General features: G+C 37.4%; 1 protein-coding gene across 1 annotated transcript; it reads right to left on the bottom strand.

Annotated features, from left to right (window-relative positions):
• Positions 1-422: 422 nt before the first annotated feature.
• LOC124166540 (protein dispatched homolog 1) lies at positions 423-21,695 on the bottom strand. The gene is made up of 14 exons (XM_046544091.1): positions 21,554-21,695; positions 21,344-21,467; positions 21,053-21,229; positions 18,894-19,113; positions 17,798-18,042; positions 16,850-17,047; positions 15,177-15,324; positions 13,896-14,129; positions 12,663-13,197; positions 8,953-9,336; positions 7,104-7,442; positions 3,117-3,276; positions 1,905-2,078; positions 423-1,272 (listed from the first exon to the last, which is right to left on the bottom strand). The coding sequence occupies exons 1-14, from the start codon at positions 21,595-21,597 to the stop codon at positions 643-645; spliced, it is 3,612 nt and encodes a 1,203-aa protein (XP_046400047.1). The 5' UTR covers positions 21,598-21,695; the 3' UTR covers positions 423-642.
• Between the last annotated feature and the right edge of the window lie 13 nt (positions 21,696-21,708).

Raw genomic sequence — 21,708 nt, 5'->3', positions numbered from 1 at the left:
GAATACCTACAAGTTCTGCTATGACCTGCCAGATCTTTCTTTCATTATTACTGACACCCACATAGCAGAGCCACCACCAAATGTTAAATATCACACTCGTCCTTTCTCAATGAATTATATGCTTCACTTTCTTGACCTAATCTGAAAATTGGCTTAACGTTTTCAATGCAAATGAATTCATGCCGCAGGCAGATGTCAACTCAAGACCTCACTAATTAAAACAAGATATTACACCCCCTGGAAGAGCTATGAAATAAATACCAAGCTTGGAATGGGCAAACATAGATGACACCACATGCCATAATCATGAATTGTTGTTTTTAATTTGAGTGAAAAGTAACTAATACATAGTTTCTATTGTGAGTAGGATCAGCAGGACTAATGATCCCATCAACTTCAACTGATAAAATGAAACACATAGGTACAGAAAATTAATACAAATATTTAATGGCAAAGCTAGTTCATGTATAGTCAAAAATAGTATAAAAATACATATTTTACAATAAAAAGTAAAGGGGGTTATTCGATTAGAAATATCTTACTATGCTTTCCTGAAAGACAATGTAAAAAATAATAACAAAAAGGAGGTTATCACAATCTTGTACAGAATACTCAACTGTCATTAAAAATTATTTCACAAAATTATACAGTTTGAAATATTCTAAAGAGAGGAAGAAGGAAAAAGGTAGAGTAAAACCAGGATATGGGTATAAGAACAATAAGAAAAATCCCCACCTGATTATAGGCTACAATGGATGATGGTAGCATAAGTAGCCCAGCAATCACTGTAGTGATAGCTGCCAAAGTGGCTGGCACACCGACAAAAGGTTTCATGTGAATAGCAGCATCAACTCCACCAGAGTCACCTTCACAGTCCTCACATCTATCCCTTACATCATCATGTTGAACTTGCCTACAGTTATCATCATCCGTCTTTCTGGTTAAGTATTCATACAGATCAATGATGCACTTTGAAGACTTGCATATCCTATGACAGCCACTACTTTTCCTTAATTTCCATTGATGGCTAACTGCATAGTGGAGAGCAAAGTCTGCAGAGAGACCAACGGCAAGAGATAGAGTTAGAGACTCCACTGGACCCAAACTCCAACCCAGTAACGAAAGAGCAGCCAAGGCAACTGATGTAGCAGAGGCAATGGCCAGTGAGGTAAGCAGTGACTGCAAAATGTTCCAAGTTGTAACAAAGAGAGTGATAGCACTTACTCCCAATGATATACAAACACCACTCAGCACTCCAGTAGACAAAGTTGCCTGGAAATGATTTGAGAACTAAAGTTGGCATTCTGCAATTCGTATTTCATTATAAGATGCTTACTACTTATGACAAAGAGAGACAGTAATGATGCAACAGCACATTCACTTTTTAAAACTAAAAATTAGGTCAAACTGAGATCAGTTTTCTCTTCCAGAGTGAGGTTATTCTGTACAAATCTGAAAAAAAACTACATAGAATAAAGGTAAGTTGGGTCTCAGGGGTCAAACAAAAATGTATATTAGACAAGAAAAGATATATGTACAATCGAATTTTCACCATTGCGATTCCCAATGCTTCAGGGCCTGACTTGAGTGTTGCTGTGTAAAATGAAGACATGACGTAAAATCAAGATGCATAAAATCAAAGCGTTGCTGCATTGTAAATAATGTGATTTAGGATTTTTTTTGGTAAAAATAGGAAAAAAACTAAAATACAAATGCATAACGACTATTTTTCACAGAATGACCTGAGGCTATTTTGATTCGAGTGAATTAATACCCCTGCAGAAATTTTTATCATAAGTGGAGAAGCTAGAGGTCAATCATTTGTTGAGTTTAGGCGGAATGACCCATTTATAATTACTGGCGGTAGACCTAAAACCATATGGGTTTATAGATACATCCCTTACCTGAAGATCATAAAAATGCAAGTTGCTGACAAACCAGCCACACTTCAACCCAAGGGGTGCAGATTTTAGTTGCTCTTCCATCCAAATTTCCATATTATGGTAGAAGTGATTCATGGCAGTGAAGGAAGTGGTGAATGGAATATTACTCTCATATTCAACAACAGCAGCCACCATCTTCATGGAACACAAATTGAGTATACCAGTTAAAATGCATTAAGAGCCACAAAGACAGAGTAGCACATTGTTTTAAATATGTAACAAAATTTGGAGAAGCCGTAAATCACACTAGCAAAATGCATAACTACACATGAAATTACATACATAGAGATACTTAAGAGAGACTTGAAAATATCTCTGCTAGAAAGAAAGACAGTGACAAAAATGGGTGACAACTACAGTTGAACGCCTTTAATACAGAACTGTAGGGACCCAGGCAATGCCTGATTAAGTTCTTTGCTGAACCAAGATTGGCACATCAATTGACCAGTCCTTTTTATGTCCATGTAATCAAGGAAAAAAAACTCTTGATAGCCAAATTTTCTAATATTTCGTAAATTTAAGGCACTTTTTAACCCAATCTGGATAAAAGTAGGCAGTTTTGATGACAGACAAATTCCAAAACTACCACCCAAATGATACCCAATGAAACACATCGATCCTCTGGAAATAGAGATGCAAGTAACCAAACACATTTCATTTTCTTAGGCATTGCACTACAATTACCATCCTAAGATTGGTTTGACATCTCTCCTAACAATTGGTGTCATGAAATTTCATATGCTTATAGGCAATTCATTGTTACTGGCGAATAGTTCAACTGTGGAGTGGAATAGTATTCAATATTTGGTTTTTATATAAGTTAGTTTTCTGATTCTATTTCCTCTACTAATCAAGGTACGAAAAAGTTCAGCCAAGTTACTGCTTCACAGATGCTTTTTTACAAATTTGAGGACAATAGGAACAAAAAACTTTATTTTGTTTCAATTTATTACTTAGAGAGAATTCGTAAATCATTTTCCTATTTAATACAGGTAATAAATTTGACAATTATTCACATATTATACCTTTTTATATCTTGTTTCCTCATAATTTCTTACATAGAAGATTCAAGAGATGTAAGGTTTGAGACATTTGAGTACCTATACTCACATATGAGGAAATTTAAGATTCATTCCAACTCACTTCAAACTATGTGACGATAAAATTTCATACCTTATGCGGCTTGGTTTTCAGAAATCTGGGACCAGCAGATTCACCCCGGTGAAGGCCTAGCAAGTGAGGTGTTTTATACAGCTGAGCTAATGCCCGTAACAGACACTTCCTAAATACCTTGCGAGTAAAAGGAAATTTTGATGTTTCACAACAAGGTGTCCTGAAAAAGACACAAATAATTTAGGCATGGAAATAAAAAAATAAAAAATATAGGGGGAAAGAAGCAGAAACAGGGTTTACAAACAAACGATTTCTTAATATAAGGTAGTATTCTAGTGTCGAGGGAATTTTCCATCAGGTTAGGAGAGCAGTAACAAAACCTTAACCATAGCCAGGACTGATGAGCTCACACTTATCAAAATTGAGCAATTGATTTTCAATCAGTTGACTGAGGCCCAGCGCACACGGTGTGACTGTTTTAACACTACCGTTGCAAACCAGTTGCGCGCGCAACTGTTTTGTGACCTCGACAATGTATTTGAGTGTGGAGGCGCACACGACGCGACTGGATTTTGACGATCTCAAACCAGTCTGAAACCAGTCACATGCAACCGTGGGCCCGCGGTTGCAGTTGCGTTGCAGAATGCAGTTGCATTGCAGAATGCAGTTGCACGAGACCACGTGGTGTTTCGGTGGTATTTTGACGGCCGTATAGTGTCGATCTCAAAATGAATGATCAAGATCTCAACATGAAGCTCGTTGGAGAAGTGGAGAAGCATGTAGTTCTGAACAACTACAAACTGCCAGGATATTCAAGGAAAGATGTGACGGAGAAAGCATGGAAAGAGGTGTCTGTTGAATTGGATTTGCCAGGAAAACAAAGATATTATATCTTTAATTTTGCCATAACTAAGGTGTTACCCTTTTTAGGTCCCCAGATGCCTTATGATGCCAAGGCCTTAAAAACAACACTTACTGCACTAAATTGTAACACTCCACTGATTGCACAATAGACGCAACTGATTTACAACAAGCCTTTTTCCAGTACACCCGTGTGCGGACAGAAGTTTTGTTTCAGTTGCAAACTGGTTTCAGGCGCAACTGGTTTGCAACGGTAATTGTAAAACAGTCACACCGTGTGCGCTGGGCCTGAGAGATGAGATTTCTTGGTTGGATAAATATTACTTATACCACTTTTTTTAATAAAGCGACCTAGTTTTCGATGAATAATATCTAGAATAACTATGTACATAATAATTTATGCCAGATGATGATGATTATTCATTGAAATTCAGGTTCCTTCATTAAAAAAAAAGTGGTATAAGTAATAGTTATCCATACAAAAAACCTTAAAATGGAATATAACACAGTTAAAAATAAGTTGTTGAATTTTGAGAGATGAAAACGGTACATTTTCTGTTGCTTGCAATAACTGATTGTAACCAAACAGCACTGAGCCTTAAGACTTTCACCTACAAATGCAATGTATTTCCAATGCTTCTTCAATGCACTGCTCTTGGGTGATTTATACATAATAACAGTTAATTTATTTTCAACAAATTGTAAACATTTTCTCCCTCACAACTTTCCACTATTGCTTGCCAAGGTCTGGCAGGTTGGTGATATTTTACATAATTCTATATCTAATGCAATTAAAGTTTAGATTCCAGTTTTGTACAAGCTAACAATTATCATTATTCTGAATTTTGTTTTTCTTTCTTTCTAGAAATTCTATCTACACTAATATTTCTGTTTGTGCAGTCACCACGTCTTAACACTTTTAATATCATCATAGAATTCAGGTTGCGAACAAAGGTGTGTATTACTACAAACTCAGGTTAAGCGAAAAAAAGGCAAATAAATGAGTTTGATTGACATTGAGTAGTAATCACATGATCTACAATTAGCTCTCAATTTTTACCACTGCACCACTAAACAGCACTCAAAACAAGTAGTACACAAGTAGTATGTTGGAAAGCCAAATAATGTAGCCTACATAATATATATGTTCCACTTCCACCAGCGCAAAACCACACTTTTACCTTCAATGAAAATAAAGTTCATTCAAATTTATTTTTCTAGGAAACAAAACCCATATTCATAATACTCACAATTTTTTTAAAATGTTGAGTTAACATTCTTAACAGAATTAACACCCTGAAGCCCAAGCGCGAGTATACCTCGAGATGTATACAGTGGAACCCCGATCTATCGTTCCCGCATTGATCGTTTTCCTGCATTCATCGTTTCGTCCTGGTCCCAAATAAAGTTCCATAAAGACAATGTAAACTTTTCCTGCATCCATCGTTCATCGTTCCCCGAAGTATCGTTTTCCTACATTGATCGTTTCAAGATCGCGGTCCTGTCGTATAATTTTCCTGCATCCATCCTTTGACGAAAATGAGACGAAGTGTTTACAACGTGTTATTTGTGGCTAATAACGACAGACACATAGTTTGAATCTTCCTCAGGAGATTGAACTACTACAGGGAGAAGCTGAGTGCCGTGGGATAGTTACAATAGCGCATTTCCCAAGATTTGCTATCCCCCTCCATTCAGCACTCGCCTCCCCCCTCGGAAGTTTTCCTCTTCTCCAAAATAAAAAAAAGGTCCCGCCTCGCACAGGGATCGTATTATGAAGACCTTAGCTTCAAAAGAAAATATCAAGTTTATGAATACAAAGGAACATTTTAAATAATACACTATTTTTGACCTTTTTGATCCATCTCACAACGAATCACTGCGTCGGCAAAAGCGGTTGTTTTAGGCATGACATGCACATTGCTCTAGTAAATACGTGTACTTGAAATGGCATTTGATGGATAAGAATTTTTACATCAGACAGAAATCCATAATAGCAGTGCAAATGCCGAGTGGAGCGCAAGCATTTTTTAGCCAGGTGGCGTGTTCCTTTAGGATATTTGAAAGAGATACAAGTCGAATCAACAATATGATCTAAATGTTTTGATAAAGTAATAATATTCCTGCAATCAGCTAAAATCTTGTTTGAATCCATTAATGAATATCATAATTAGCAAAAATCAAGCGTTTCTTGGGACATAGGCAACCTAGCCAAACATTCCAACATTGATCGTTTTCCCGCATTCATCGTTTTTTTCATCCATCCCCCTGAAAAATGATAGATCGAGGTTCCACTGTATTTCCTGCCAGGGACTCGAGCCTGTGTAGAGCTCCAGTCCCTGGCAGGAAATTCCATGGAAAAATATTCTGTGGGTTTTTCTCAGGCCTGAACAATTTAGCCTCTTTATTTGGTTATCTGGCCTTCTGGGGTGAAAGGTGCTGCCATTTAGCTACACGTAAATATACTTACTTCTAAATGTAGTAGATTTTATAAAAAACATAAAAAACCCTAGGCTACAGACTTCAAAGTGTTAATACTATTATTTTCTTGGATATAAATGACACTTGTATACTTATTTTATGATGAACAAATAGATTTAAAACTATTCGTATGCTACAAAATACATTTTTAAAAACTTTACTTTTGAATTTCATACCAAAAGATACACCAAGGTGACCGTTCTCATATTTGTGGATCAGCAGAATTGGTGATCCAAAAAAGGGGTCAGATCAAAAGGTATCCTACTAGCTTATGCAAACTCTGCAACAGTATGTACCTCGTGTTGCATAAGGACACAGGATTCAATTGTCAAAAATTTCTTTTCCCTTTCATCACTAAAAATTAAGGTGGTAGCTAACTGTAGACGTCCCCACCATACACATCTCACTATTCAAGTTCAAAACTAATCCTAATGTTTTGCAACTAATTTTTTGTAAGATTATGGAAAATATTGAAGGAGGGTGAAACTCATGCATCTAATCCGCAACACCAGTGATCCACGCACACACATTTGGGAGTTTGCAAACGGCTGTCATTTTAGCAAAGAGGTCGGCAAATGCTACTCAGAAAACATAAAAACCTTCACGAGCCATTTATTTTACAGGTGAAATGCTACCTGTAATAGAGGTTTACACAAAAATAAATTTCATGTTTATGAATCTAGAACTATGTACAAGAAACCTCACCTGTCCAACATGTCGATAGGTTCGATACAGCGTCGTGACATCCACTTTTTAAAAGTTTCCATGAAGCAGTTGCTGAGAAGAGGACCAGAATTTGATCCATAAAAAGACTGCAAACGGACAGACTGGCAGAATTTCAGAAACCATACTTGCGCTTCATGTGATGCAATGTCAAAGTCATCATCAAAATGTAAGTTATTGGCTCGATGGCCCCGAGGTACTCGAGATGTGGGGTCTAATGGGTCTCCAGTGTCTTGTGGCAAGACTCCAAACACAAAACGCAAAGGGACACCAGGCTCCTCATTTCTACCACTCTCACCCTGTTCAAAACTGAAGAGAGGCCTAGCAAGGGAAAAGAAATTTAAAATCTGAAAAAGTATTCCATCAGAATGAGAACACTAAAATATTAATTTTTATAACATATACTAAATATGAAAAATTGAATGCAAAGCTTTATATTAATGACCTCATCAACCCAATTTACAAATCAAGAGGATGGCAGAAATCACCCATATCCATCAAAAGGCTGCACTTGAAGACAAATTTTCAGTAGAAGAATGCAACAAGAAGCATGAGGTACAACAAATACAATGCAATTTTGGTACCGTAAAATTTGCTCATAATGTGGGTATCAAGGCTCCATTCCTTACTACCCATGTTATTGGCAACCTGTGTTAATATAGGAAATTTATAAGGAAAACAAAGAAATCTCTAAAACTATTTTTAAAGAATTTATCCTTAAATTTGTGCTACACAATTCAAAAATGGTATTCAATAGTTTGACCTGTTGTCCACAATATAATGACCATTTTCTTAGTCTGTAAGTTTTGTGGAAGCGACTAAAGGGCTAACCTTTTGAAGTGACTAAACTAAAGAAATTGGTTGGCTTAAGTACTGTTATTGTTACCTATATTTCATATCAAAGTATGCATACACATTTGCCAACTGCTTCACTGTGATCTAGATGAATTTATCATAGGGATAGGCTTGATTTAAGTAGTGCCATCACAACATGTCCACGAAAATTATCCCACGACAACAGGATATTTTCGTGGACATGGTGAAAATAGATTATGTAGCTAACATCCCAGCCAAAAGCCCTGTATGAGTCTTTTTGGCACATTCCCAGTGTGTAGTCGGGCATTGACGTGAATAAATACAATGCCTTTATTGGGCATTCCTCGATGCTTGTTCTGTACTGCATGGTGCAGTTTCTTAAGCATCTCGCAATTAACATCTTTATTGATTGCGTCACCTCGCGTTGAAAAATCAAGTAAAAGTCAACGGTACACTAGTGACAAAGAGCTGAAAGAACATGCTACCTCATGGATGACTACATATGCAGAAACATTCGAAAACGAAGAGGGTATAATAAAGCGTGTGCCATGCTATGTTAATGCCAGGAAAATCACAGGATCTACATCGAAAAATAGTGTAAGAGTGGTAGAGTTTTGTGCAATGAATTTCTTTGAAGTATCTATATTTATTCTTTTTTTTTATTTCAACACGGAACTTACTTTCTGAACATGTACCTCATATATTTCATATCTTTAAAAGGCACTAAGGTACTATTCTAGGACAATACACATCTTTGTTATAGTTATTATTATTGGTCAAAGAAAGAAACCTGACCTCAGCGTACGATAATGACTCTGCAAATGAACACACACATGTATTAACAACTATAAAGTCACAAAAAATCAGTCAGCAACAGATACAGATTAGCCTAACACCACCACCAACAAGGGACTTCCACAATGTTAAAGGGCAATGAGCTGAAAATGTAGTACATATTTAAATACCTTACTGATATGAGTTATAGCATAACAAAGAATAAAATTATTTTACTTACTGAAAAATAAGGTGGTATCTCTCAAATAAATGAGTGGAGTGAAGAAGTTGAAACTGAAGTTCATTTGGAGGATGTAGCCCAGGGTAATAAGATGCAATAACAACTGATAACAATGAGATCACTCCTAGGGAAATAACGAATATCCATGCCCAAAATTTGGGTATATCGAATATTTTATCATAGTTTTGAATCACTACACGTAGCTTATCTGGAAACATGTGAGAAATAACCACGAACAAATTTTCTGGAGCTCTTTCACTGCAAAAATCACAACATCTTTCATGGCAATTGGGAGTGGACATCCTTTCAGCAATTATCACAGCAGCAGGAAACCAAGTCAGCATGAGTAAAAAATTGGTGATGACTGCAGTGCCTGCAAATATACTTAAGATGAAAGGAAAAGGTCAGATAGAAATGTGGCAAACAAAACAAATACAAAATAGGCTTGACATAGTTTTTTTTAATGAAAGTACAGCAAACTCCCCATTATCTGGGATAATAACAGGGTGAGACGGCACAAGTAATTGAAAAACGTGAGTAATCCGAATTTTCACTATAATTTCTTGTATGTTCATAATAGGGTGGTTTCCTATTGTTTTTTCATTGCTTAAATCGAAAGATTATTACTACTTGAGAACGCATTTCACGCTCTTAGATTTTTGAATGTCGATATCTATTTTTTGCGATTAAGCGAAAAGTGAAAAATTTCAAGCGTGCGAAAACGCGACAGTTAAGTAGGAATGATGGGAAAAGTCCGTGTGACGTATTTCTGGTTCTCCCTGCACCAAGTGAGGTGACCTTAGGGCGAGGCTTGAGAGCTGATACGACAAAGGATGCTAGCAGGTAGCTGAGTACCATGCTAGCAGGTAGCGCTTGGCTTAAATAAGGATTATTAATACCTTATCAAACGCAGGAAACTTTCTGACCATAGGCAGTTTTAATAGGTGATTATTAAGGAATGTTTCCATGAGCTCTGCGCCTCATGCATGCATTAGTAATCTCAGACAATGTAAAACTCCTATCTACTCATATAGAATCTAGGTCCCTGTGACGTCACGTGGAGTGGATTCGCATGGGTGCCAATCTGGCCTTTTTCAAATGAGGTTAAAATTGACCGTTGCCATTCATCTAAACTGGGATTTCTAAAACCAAATCATTTGTATATTGTGAATACACTAATGGTGGGTAAGGAATCGCAATCAATGCATTTCGTTTTCTTTGATGAAGGAAACTACCCTATTTACGTATGTCAAACAATACATATATAATTTACGCACATAGTCTATTATTTTAGATTGATTCCCTGACTCACAGAGAGCTTTATCCACTCGACCGCAATCTTTTTAGTGGCAATAACTTGATGGTATTTTTATTCCCTCGGCTCAATACACTCCATCAAACTGTCTATGCAGGCGAGTGCCTGGCCAAGACTCATGCAATCTCTTTCAATTTCTTTTTCTATTCCTTCATCTCTGCTTCCACTTCCTTTTGCCTGAGTCAGACAAAATTTCTGGTTCCCTTGGGCTGTAACACACAAGGTCACGGCAATAGCTGAAAAGTTGTAATACGAAAAATACATTAAAAGATCATACAAAACATTTTTCTCACTTTTCGAGTGGGTAAACACCGTTGAAACTTCTAAAATTAATCACAGTTTTTTCTTGCCGCTCTTCGTCCACTGCAATGCTAGAGCAGGCATCCAAGTAAACTTGAAACATTCCTTTCCAACAAATGAATAAAATAATCCATTTTTGGAGGGGAAATCTAATGGAAATAAAAAACCAAGTGTAGCCTTGCATTAAAATGCAACACTGTTGGTGTGTCTGATTTTATTTTTTATAAAGATCGCAGTGAGTATCAAAGGAGTTTGAAACTCATGCAGTGATAATCGGCAACACGGGTAATCCGTAGCTGGGTAATGAGGAGTGTGCTGTAAGTGACTACTTTTCTCACCCAAAGAAATAAATTCAGACAATAGAGAAAATTTTCTCTACATCCTGATATGAACTAAAATATCATGCACCTCTTGATGGAATCTTGAGAAAGGTGTAACTTAACGGAAGCTGGAAACTACAATGATACCAGTGGCGTAACTATGTGGGGGGGATGGATCCCCCTCATCCCCTCCCCATAAAGAGAAAAAAAATGTTTTAAAACTATTGTCTAGTTTTGATGTATAATAAATACATCTACTAAAAGTTAAATTTTAAGTACGAAAATGATTTGAAATGCATTTGCAGGCATGTCATTTTTCAAAAATTGTCTCGGACCCAGATTATTGGAGTGGGGGGGAGTTGCCCCCTAGGCCCCTCATCCCCCCCCCCCCAAAGCACATTCCTAGTTATGCCACTAAATGGTAACGTAAAAAACATTATTTTGCAAGATCAAAGATTAATCGCCAAGGACACGTTGTGATGTTACAATATAATTTGCATATATTTTATGGCCATATGTATTTGAAAAAATTAAATTTTAAATTGAAATCAGATAATCAGATAAACAAGCTAACTTGAAGCATATCAATGTGGTCTTCAGCTATTATCAGTGGCAGACTACACAGATAGACAGCATTATCCACATGGTAAAATGGGAATGGCAAAGAAAATCTTCAAAAATCAAACTGTAACAATACCGTATAAGCGCGTGTAAGAGGCGCACCTTTTCTCCCAGAAATTGAAAATGCTGAAATGAGGGTGCGCCTCTTACACAAACTTATCTTCCCCCCCTTCCCTTTACCGGTCGCAAGTCCAAGGGGAACTGAGTGGCCTTGGTTTTCAGTGTGAGTCAGTCATCTGAAACCCTAGGTCAAAAACAAGCGGCAGGCAGGGGAGTTTCTCCCTTAGTGACGTATTTTTAAAATGCTCCTGTTTGCTTTTCTTGTAAGCATAGTGCTGTCACATCAGTACCCCAGAGGTGAATATGGAAAGGATTGCACAGGGTTTTTCGCTGCGGAGAGCGCGCTAAATTTACTGCCACGAGTGGGCATCCCGTGGCATTTATACTGCATATAGTAATAGCTTATCAAACATAGAGAAACGCGTAGTTTTGAAGGACATACCTGGTTTATAGTCAATATCTGTCTCGGAAAGGAAAAGAAACGGCAGAGGCATTGGCTGATGGAGGGCCGAGAGTGGCTCCATTAAATCTACGACGTGGTTATTATCCTACGGCACTGAGATTGCCCTGATTGTTGTCCAAGCTCTTGGGAAGGTTCATGCTATGTGCCTGTCGTGTTTTGCCTTAAAATTTCCCACAGCTGCAATTCTATTGCAATACTCCTGCGAGAGCATTTAAATAAATTGTTCGTGAATAGGACAAGCATCGTCGAGCTACGGCGTATGCGAAGAGAGGATCGGAACTCTTTCTACTCCCTCTTATGCCACTATTACCGCCGCAGTTATCAAAATTTCCTCTTTCAATTAGTATTTAAAGAGGAAATTTCGATAACTGTCGAAATTCCAGGCATACGTCTGCAACACCGCGCGATAGTATAAAAAAATGCAGCAAAATTTTTTTCTTCATAGCTTCGATGCTCAAAATAGGGGTGTGCCTCTTACACACGCTTATACAGTACTTACTACACTTAAGGCCAAATACTTAAGTCACAAATTAGAAAAAATAAGAGATTTATGTTCCACCAAACACTTCAAAAATACTTATGTCAAAGTGTTCAATTTATGTGTTAATAGCATTACCATACTAAAGATTACCTGAAACAACGAATTGCAGTCACCTTGCTCAGGTACGAAAGGTAAAATGCAACAGCAGTTGTCAACGAAGTGACAAGCATGGACTGGAAAGCACTCTTTAGAGTCCGACACACAAGCAAATCCATGGGTCCATAGGAAACATCTTTAAGGTCCACACTGGTGTGCTTAGGTGCATTGCCTTCAGTTTCACCGCCTTCTTCTTCAGTCGAATCAAGTGTGTTCCGCTGTGCACCTTCAACATCACTAACAATGGAATACTGACATGAGGAAGATCCCACATGTACTTCACAGTTGGTTTCCTCATGCCTACTAGACTTGCCTGAATTGGTTTCACTACTGTCGGCTGAACCAACAGCTTCCACTTCACGAGGATACGGGGTTACAGTGGAATTGGCGAATGAAGATGCATTATTGAGCTCCAAATCGGTAGTAGCCTTAGCATCTCTATCCAATGCTTGAATTCTCATCAGTGGATCTCTAATCTTAAGAAACTTCCACATTTTGCAGAATATGAAGGCATCATCAACACCAATCCCTATGAAGAAGAGGCCCAAATTAAGAGATCCATTTTCACACCACAATCAACAATTAATATTAAAGGCCGTTTTACACAGGGCACGGAATTGTGCAGATTAGAGCTGCATTAATATCTAAAATGGCGTGGAATTGCGCGAATGCATGAACGAAATTTGAACAGGGGCTATTTTGCCGTCTCGCATTCATGCATTCTCGCATGTGTTCTAGCAGTTCACCGCTTTACACGACGCAATTTTGATTGCACCTTCGTACGTACGTCAGATTGCGCAATTCCGTGTACCGTGTAAAACGGCCTTAAGAAAAGAATATTGATGAAGGACTTAATTAAAAACTATTCCTTCTGTTGTATCATGTGTGGGTTTGCTTTTTGCTTTTTAAGTTTTATCATAAGTCATTTTTACAGCTATCTAAAAAAATTAATCCTGTTTTATGCATAAAACCTATTAAAAATGAAAAAATGCCTGATTCAAAATGACTATGACCCAGTGCATTCCTAAGTATCAAGCTAATTTTCCCATTGATTAAGAAAGGATCAATGCTAATGTTTTTACTGAACAACGCCATTGATGTACGAGCACTGGAAACTCATCCTAAGTGCTTCCAGCAGATAATTTATAGCCAATTCTTTCCATAAACCGGCCCACAGTACAACAATATATGTTTATCATTATTATTATTACAGTAGTAAATACTGACCTAGAGATATGACAGCAGCCACCAAATTAAGGAATGGGAAGAATGACAGACGGAAAACATATTTGTAGGCACTATATGACAACCCAAGAGAGAGAGGAATTGACAGGATAGAAGCCACAGCAATGACTAGAGATCTACTATACATCCACATCACTGAGCCAACAGCTACAGCTACACCAATCAGCATCCAGGAATCTTGAATGAGATGATGGTCGAACAAGCTGTCTCTCAAACCTATCAAAAGATGAAAATATGAGAATGGTCATTTTCAAGAATTACCTAATTTAACCTAATTACTTTTTACTGCTTCGGAATTTCAGGAAGGTGTTATCACTTCATGCAGTGTGAATGACATGCATTCTCCAGGTTTGATTAGTGGCATTTTAAGAAATTTATCCATTCCCAGACAAAAGATTGAACAGAAGGGCATGTCCAAGATTTTCCACATACAGTAGACTCCCGATTATCCAGGCTAATGATGGGGAGAGACGGCACGAATAATTGGAAAACATGGATAACCCAAACTTTCACTTTAATATCTTTTAATGTTCATCATTTACGTATAACAAAGAATACATTATTACTTATGCCATTATTCTGTTATTTTAGAGTGCTTCCCAGACTCATTGAGAGCTTTCTTTGCCAGTTCGCGATCTTTTTGGTGGCGATAACATGGTTGTACTCGTATTAATGATGCTCCATGTAAGGCCTGGTTTCGAAAACCACACATCCGTGGCTGTGTGATTACAGATACAGTAAAATGGTATGCACAAATGCTTCAAAACCACTGCTTGACGTCGGAAACTACACTGTCAGGCACCACCCCATGTAGTCACGTCTTGCACAAGTTGTCCAGGTTGCAACTGCTGTGCGACGTGTATCCGTGATCAAGGAGCGAGGTCGCACACTGTGAGGCTCAGAAAACACGAACATGGTGCTGCCGTGAATGCAGCTATCGCATGATCGCTTCCGTTTTACGAAGGGGATTCTAACGGATTTGTTTATCCTAGCATTAATGAAGTAATTATGATGATTTTGTGTCCGATTTTATTTTTTGTATAAAGATCGCTGAAAAAATTGAGCGAGAGTGAAAATCATGCATAGATAATCCGCAACATGGATATACCGCAGCCAGATAATCGGTAGTTTGCTGTATGTACACGATACCCAAATGATAAATGAATTTCTTTTTCAATACATACTTCCAATAAATTTACGTGTTTCCTAGGCCCCAATATGTTCAAAAAGAAAAAAGGAATGTTAAAAATGCAAAATTATTACCAAGTTCCATTGCTTCCACTTTTATTCCATTGTAAGATGATGGAATGATAGACTTCACTGCTGAGTAGTAAGCCATTGAAGTGGTACTGCATGCAATTGGCAAGAATATCACGGAATACTTGAGAAATGGAATCTTCTGGTCAGATACCTGAATAGTAAAGAGTTGAAATAAGGTGGAAGTGTAAGGAAGAGGTGGAATACTAACATCCATTCAATTTCTTCAGAATTTATGGGGGTTGGCAACTTATCCTGCTCCCCACCCCTTAATTTACCCCCAATCTCATTTAGAGACAAGTGTTTAATGCCACGGTGTCCACCCAATTAAAGCAGAAAAATTCATGAATAATTCTGTTTTCCAGGAAATTTTACAAAATTCCAGGTTAATCTCAAGTGATTACTGTAATGCATAAGAAATTGAAAATACCCAAAATTACTTGAATAATATTAACACTTAGGCTGGGAGAGTTCACGATTTTGTAGAAGCCCCCCCCCCCCCCCCCCCCCCCCCCCCCAGACACAAGGGCTGGTCACATAGAATTAAGCCCCTTAGCGATCCTTATGGTGAGGGAAAATGCCCAAGTGCAAGATATCCAGGTAGCAATAAGCATTTTGGACAAATACCATAGTCAGGATGCAAAACGTATAAAAACATTCAGCCTGCACTCTAAGGCTTCACTAACATTATACTTACGTATTTACAAGGACAAGGAATAGGTTTATTATTACACATTGAATTCGAAATTTTAATTTATTCAATGCCAGCCAAGACACTGCTTCAACCTCATAAAGCAGATATGTCACCTGGCATTCTATTCTTACTTGAGTCAAGAATATGTACTAGAAATTTCGATTCTGTGGTCTTCTCTGACATTCCATGTTACGATGAGGCTGTACAGATCCTACTAAGATACTGCACTTAAAATAGGGTGGTTTCCTGTTATTTTTTTATTGCCTAAATCGAAATATTATTACTCCTGGAGTGCGCATTTCACGCTCTTAGATTTTCGAATGACGATATCTATTTTTCGCGATTAAATGAAAAGTGAAAAATTTCAAGCGCGCAAAAACATGACGGCTAATTATGAAAGCTGAGAAAAGCCTGTGTGATGTCATTCTGGTTTCCGCTACCGCCCTCTGAGGTGACCTTGAGGGAGGCTTGAGCGCTGATACGACGCAGGCTGCTAGCGGGTAGCCGAGTACCCTGCTAGCTGGTAGCGCTTGGATTAAATAAGGATTATTAATACCCTATCAAACGAAGGAAACTTTCCAACAATAGGCAATTTTAATAGGTGATTATTAAGAGATGTTTCCCTGAGCTCTGTGCCTCATGCATGTATTGGTAATCTCAGATGATGTAAACTCCTGAATACTCGTATAGCATCCGGGCCCCTGTGACATCACGTGGAGTAGCATGGTATGGGCGCCAATCTGGCCTTTATCAAATGAGGTTAAAATTGACCTGTTAACATTCATCTAAACTGTGATTTCTAAAACCAAATAATTATTAATTTGTGTATTATGAATGCACTAATGGTGGACAACGAATCACAAGCAATGCCTTTCATTTTCTTTGATGAAGGAAATTACCCTATTCCAGGGATTAAAAATTCACGCACTATTCCCTATTGCTGAAGACCCTGAATTGCCACAACCTGAAATTCTGGCCAACTTACCTCACCACCCAAATTGGATAGATCTTTATCAGTGAGGAAATGGAAAATATTGTAAGCCCAATTGTTATGCACGCATTCCCTGGGAGGTGACTGACACTCATTGAGATGACCATCTCTGCAATCTGTGGTTGATTTCTCATACAGGTACATCATTCCACACTGACTCAATATGTTGACTGCATACTTGACATCTGTTTCCTGAGAATTTAAGGAAAAAATAACAATTATAAACCACTTTCTGATGATTCTTAATGTAATATCAAGAATATAAAAATGAATAATCAAGAATATAAAATTAGTCATTTTTTGCAAAGAAACAAGATTCTGCCTTTTATTATCAAATGAAGAATATAATAAATAATTCACAAACAAAACTTATCGCTAACGGACGCTTATGGCCCAGAAAAGTACACTGTTACTGAGAGATGCCCTGATTAATCAAACAAAAGTACGGTGTTTTTTAATTGCTTCTTCAGAGCAAGAAAAGAAAATAATGTCCAGTTATGTATTCCTATATTATGAACACTAAAAGCTGTTGTACCTTTCACCACATGACAGTATCCTAAGTATTTACTATGTATACTGATACTTTGGATTTTTCAATGGGGACTTTGGTCATTCTTACAGCCGCAAATGCTGATGTGTACTTGATTTACCAACTATGAATTAGAAAACATTCAGATATTGCAATATAATTTATTTAGAAGTTCAAAATATTATTTCCATGAAAAGTCATACAATTACTTTTCACTTCTATACCAAAACATTTTTTTGCAAGTATCTGCGAGTCAGGGACTTAACAGGTACCTTTCAGTATCATTCTGCTTATTGAAGTGCCACAAAATAAATTGATTTCCTTTGGTGGGAATATTCACAATGCACAAATGGGAGAGAAATGTTCATTGATTTTTAGATAAAAATAGAGAAGGTATGAAGAGTAATTCTCACCGATATATCCATGCATGATGAATGATTGGTAAGCTGAGCAATATAATTGGACAAAGACCAAGGTCTGCAACAAGCACCAGACTTAGAAGTTTGGCACAAGGATGTGTAGGCTTCAGTCACTTCACCTCCTTCTCTGCCACCTATCAAGATCTCATGTTCTAGGTGGCACATGGCCTTTATAGCACCAAAAGAAAGTAAACTCTCCCCACTGGCAGATGACAAGACAACTCTTCCATAATCAGTACCTAATCAAAAATAAAAATAGAATAAAACAAGAGGATCAGTTGAGCCAACAGGTAACAATTCATGGTTCCTATTTAAAAAAAATAGCTGGCGACACCTTTCACACCATAAATTCAGGTCAGTACCTAATAAATTCATTGCTGTTTACAGAAATAATGTATACTCAAATAAATACACCAAAGCTGATGCTATACATCAGTCACTTCAACCAATATTTTTAAAAGAAATTATTGCAGAGTGGAGCCTAAAAAACACTAGGTGCAACTAATACCGGTGTGTGTGGTGGTATGCAATACCCACCAGGATAAGGGGTAGGTGCGAGATTAATAAATTGCGGAATTTTAAGATAAACGGTTCAAAATGGTGAGTTTTACGGCTTTCTGAGGGATATTTAATTAATCCTTACACTATTCTATTAGTAATATCAATCAAATTAAGTAAAATGGATTAAATTCAAATATTTTTCTGAGCTTAGGGGGGGGGGGGGGGTTTAACCCCCAAAACCCCCCCTCGCTGCGCCACTGATGCCAATGCCAGGTTTCTCTCCACCCTTCCCTTCCCCATGGCACAAATGACCTCAGCTGCTACTCACCTCCTCCAAATGCCAATAAAATGCTTTGTATCCCAATAAATTATGTGGAAAAATTTTGCACTGTCCAGTAAACAATGCTAATAAGGATGTCCACCATATGGTGCAACAAAACACTCATGAATGCACTCAAACATGATATTGAAAGTTTATTATTATATCATGATAAAGAAAGAAATATTCAGCATCATGCCTGCACCACCACTTGAACAATGATAGCAAATAACAAGATCATCATTGCCCACAGTTCAATTGCATACTTACTTGGGTCACCACAGAAGAAATCTTCAAATTTAATACTGCTGGAAGAATTATTTCCACCCAATATATGAACAGAGTCATTAACCTCCCCATCTTCTTCATCAAAATAGTCTTCAGAATCAACTTTAAGATGTGCTACCTTTTCACCATCACGAGGGATGAAAACTCCAATTGATTTATTGAAAGGCGTTGGGTATTCCTTGTCCTTTTTTTTCCCCAAACCCTGAAAAAATGTTATACAGGAATTGGATAAGTACTTAAAGATTAATTCCTTAATTGTTATGCTATTGATAAAAAATTATATGATAAAAATGCCATACTTTTACAACTGATATGGACCAACTAGGATGAATAGACACATTTAGATAGCCCTGTAGAACCCCCATATAATGCAGGGTGGGGCTCGGCTCCCTGATTTGAGAATTGAAACCAATTTTGAATCTGCTCATCTAGTACTATTAGGGCTACTAGATGAGCAGATTGATTTAGAAGGCAACTGTTGAGTGTTTGTGCAGTAGAGGTATTGATTTTTCCATTCCACCCCACCCTGCATTTCTGGGAAAAGGGTCTTGAAAGAACATTTCCTCAGGCATTAAAATGTTTCTCATTGTTCCCAAACTTATCACAAATTCACTTCCAACTGTGGTTATTTGAGAATTTATAATCTAATAATCGTCAAAAGAGCACATTTACTGCACATTCTAAGTAATGAAATTGCAAAACTTGGCTAAATTCATAACAAAAAGCGAAGAAGGAACAGTTGTATACAGCATTCAATAATGGATATCAGAAGTTTGACCTCTTTCATGCTTCATAAATTTTTTAATGACTAAGTTCCCTTATTCTTTAAAATGTACATTTTTTCTGGACAGTATGAGGGAGATAACAGGAGTCGTTGAGATCTAAAGAAAGGTGCAAGAGGGAAGGATGCAACTGTTTGGACATATTTTTAGGGGATAAGGAATACGTGGGGAACAGAATTCACAATTTGCTAGTAGAAGGGAAGAGAACAAGGGGAAGATCATAGGGGGCCTGTGTCTAGAATGATTTGAGGGAGAAAGGTTTGACTGAAAGGGATGCCTAAGATCTAATGACTTGGAGGACACTAGTTAGGAACAGCGACCCCTAATGGGAATAGCAGCAGAGGAAGAATAAGAAAAAGAACACTACCACTGTATCTTTGTTTAATTAATTACTGTGGTAGTGGGTTTGTGGCTGAGGCAGGCAATAAACACCAATTTATAAATGATGCCTGAGCCTGAACAAATGGTACCTAACCAGAAAAAACCTACAGAATGAAAATTGAAGGAAATTTAGGGAGAGAAAATGCTTCCCATTGTAGTGTGTGTCTGTGAGAGATAGAGAGTCGGGAGTCAGGGTAGGGAGGCCTAGCCAAGAAAGCAGCGTCAGTAGGGAAAGAAGTAGCCAGAATATCCAAGCTTGAAATAGGCTAAAAAGATCATAGCAAGATTATTTATGACTTCCAGCATTGTTTTTTTTGTTAAGAAGAAAGATATTTACATTGAAGGTTATTAAAATAATTCTTTAGTGTTTGCTGTCATAGTCGCAGGAGTGGGAGGAGAAAGTCGGCTTCTCTTTTGGTCGCTTCAGACTTGAGTATTATTAATAATACTCATTAAAGACTGAGTATTTAACATGTAACAAATCCTAATAAGTGTTCAAGAGAATTTGACAAACGAAATGAATGATAGATTCATCTCATTCATTCATATGTTATCTAACAATCTGTGAAAAGTGAACACTATAAATTTGATAGTAAATTCACAATTGACAACGTCAACATAGTCTGCAAAATCATCTTTATACCGGAAAATAGAACACCCTTCACATTTTATGATGGAAAACTAATGCTAATAAATATGTGGCTTATAAAAAAAGTAACAATTCACAGTAAAATATTCTTTTTTAAAACAGATTTTAGGAGTCCAAGAGTTTATGGTGATCTGTAGGGACACCGAGAAATGTATTTGATGGTTTTACATACATATATGATAATATTTACCCAACTAAGTGTAAGACAAAATGCTGATTCTTATTATGATCAAAGGCAATGTCTCTGGTTATTAATGGATTACCATATCGAGGAACCGGTTCAAAGGATTTGTGTAGTCTTAGCAACTAAACATGATTAAGACAAATACCTTAGAAGTAATACTCTTCCTTCTACCATCTGAAAACTGGACCCTATAGAACTTCTCTTGGGAGTGGTAGAGATCGCTGGGGTTAAAAGTCAATGGCCCTGAGGCTCGTGTAGCTTCCACTAAATTGTCCCAAGCGGTCAACCTGGAAGATATCGGGGTTTGCCTCGATTCGAACCCCTTTTACGTGGATAGAAGTTACCAATAGCGTTAAGCGACACAACAGAGCTAGAAATGAATATTCCAAAGGTAAATAGTGAAATATTGTTGAAGGGTCTATTGATTATACGTTACCAATTGTGGATCACTGAAGTCTGGGAATTTATGGGTAACAAATGGTAAGCTAATTAGAGCGACGAAGATGAAAGTGACAGACAATAAAACACCATATGGATGACTTGCAAGCAAACGAGAATATCTGCAAATAAAGAAAACAACCAAACAATCTATGAGATGTAGTCGCTTGACAAAAACCTACGTGTTAACAAGAAATATTTATTTTACCTCATTAGCAGCGAGGCACCACATTGATGGTTCGACCATTTCATATTCTGATCATGTGAATAACAGTTACATTCGTATTAGATTGACAAGTCGTCAAAAAATAATAATAACAAAGACTTTATCACATTTTGGTGTTTTTGAGTTAACGCCTTCAT

The sequence above is a fragment of the Ischnura elegans genome, chromosome 10, assembly GCF_921293095.1.
Source record: "Ischnura elegans chromosome 10, ioIscEleg1.1, whole genome shotgun sequence".
NCBI classification, from domain to species: Eukaryota; Metazoa; Arthropoda; class Insecta; order Odonata; family Coenagrionidae; genus Ischnura; species Ischnura elegans.
Note: the sequence above shows the minus strand (reverse complement) of the source record. Positions and strands in the feature narration are given on the sequence as shown.

What these genes read in the sequence shown, in the direction of transcription:
- LOC124166540 (XM_046544091.1), bottom strand. Translation starts at nt 21,597, where the DNA reads ATGAAATGGTCGAACCATCAATGTGGTGCCTCGCTGCTAATGAG. An exon ending in ACTTCAGTGATCCACAATTG is followed by an intron (nt 21,230 to 21,343) that starts GTAACGTATAAT and finishes TCCACGTAAAAG; the next exon opens with GGGTTCGAATCGAGGCAAAC. An exon ending in TATCCAATTTGGGTGGTGAG is followed by an intron (nt 15,325 to 16,849) that starts GTAAGTTGGCCA and finishes TTTACTATTCAG; the next exon opens with GTATCTGACCAGAAGATTCC.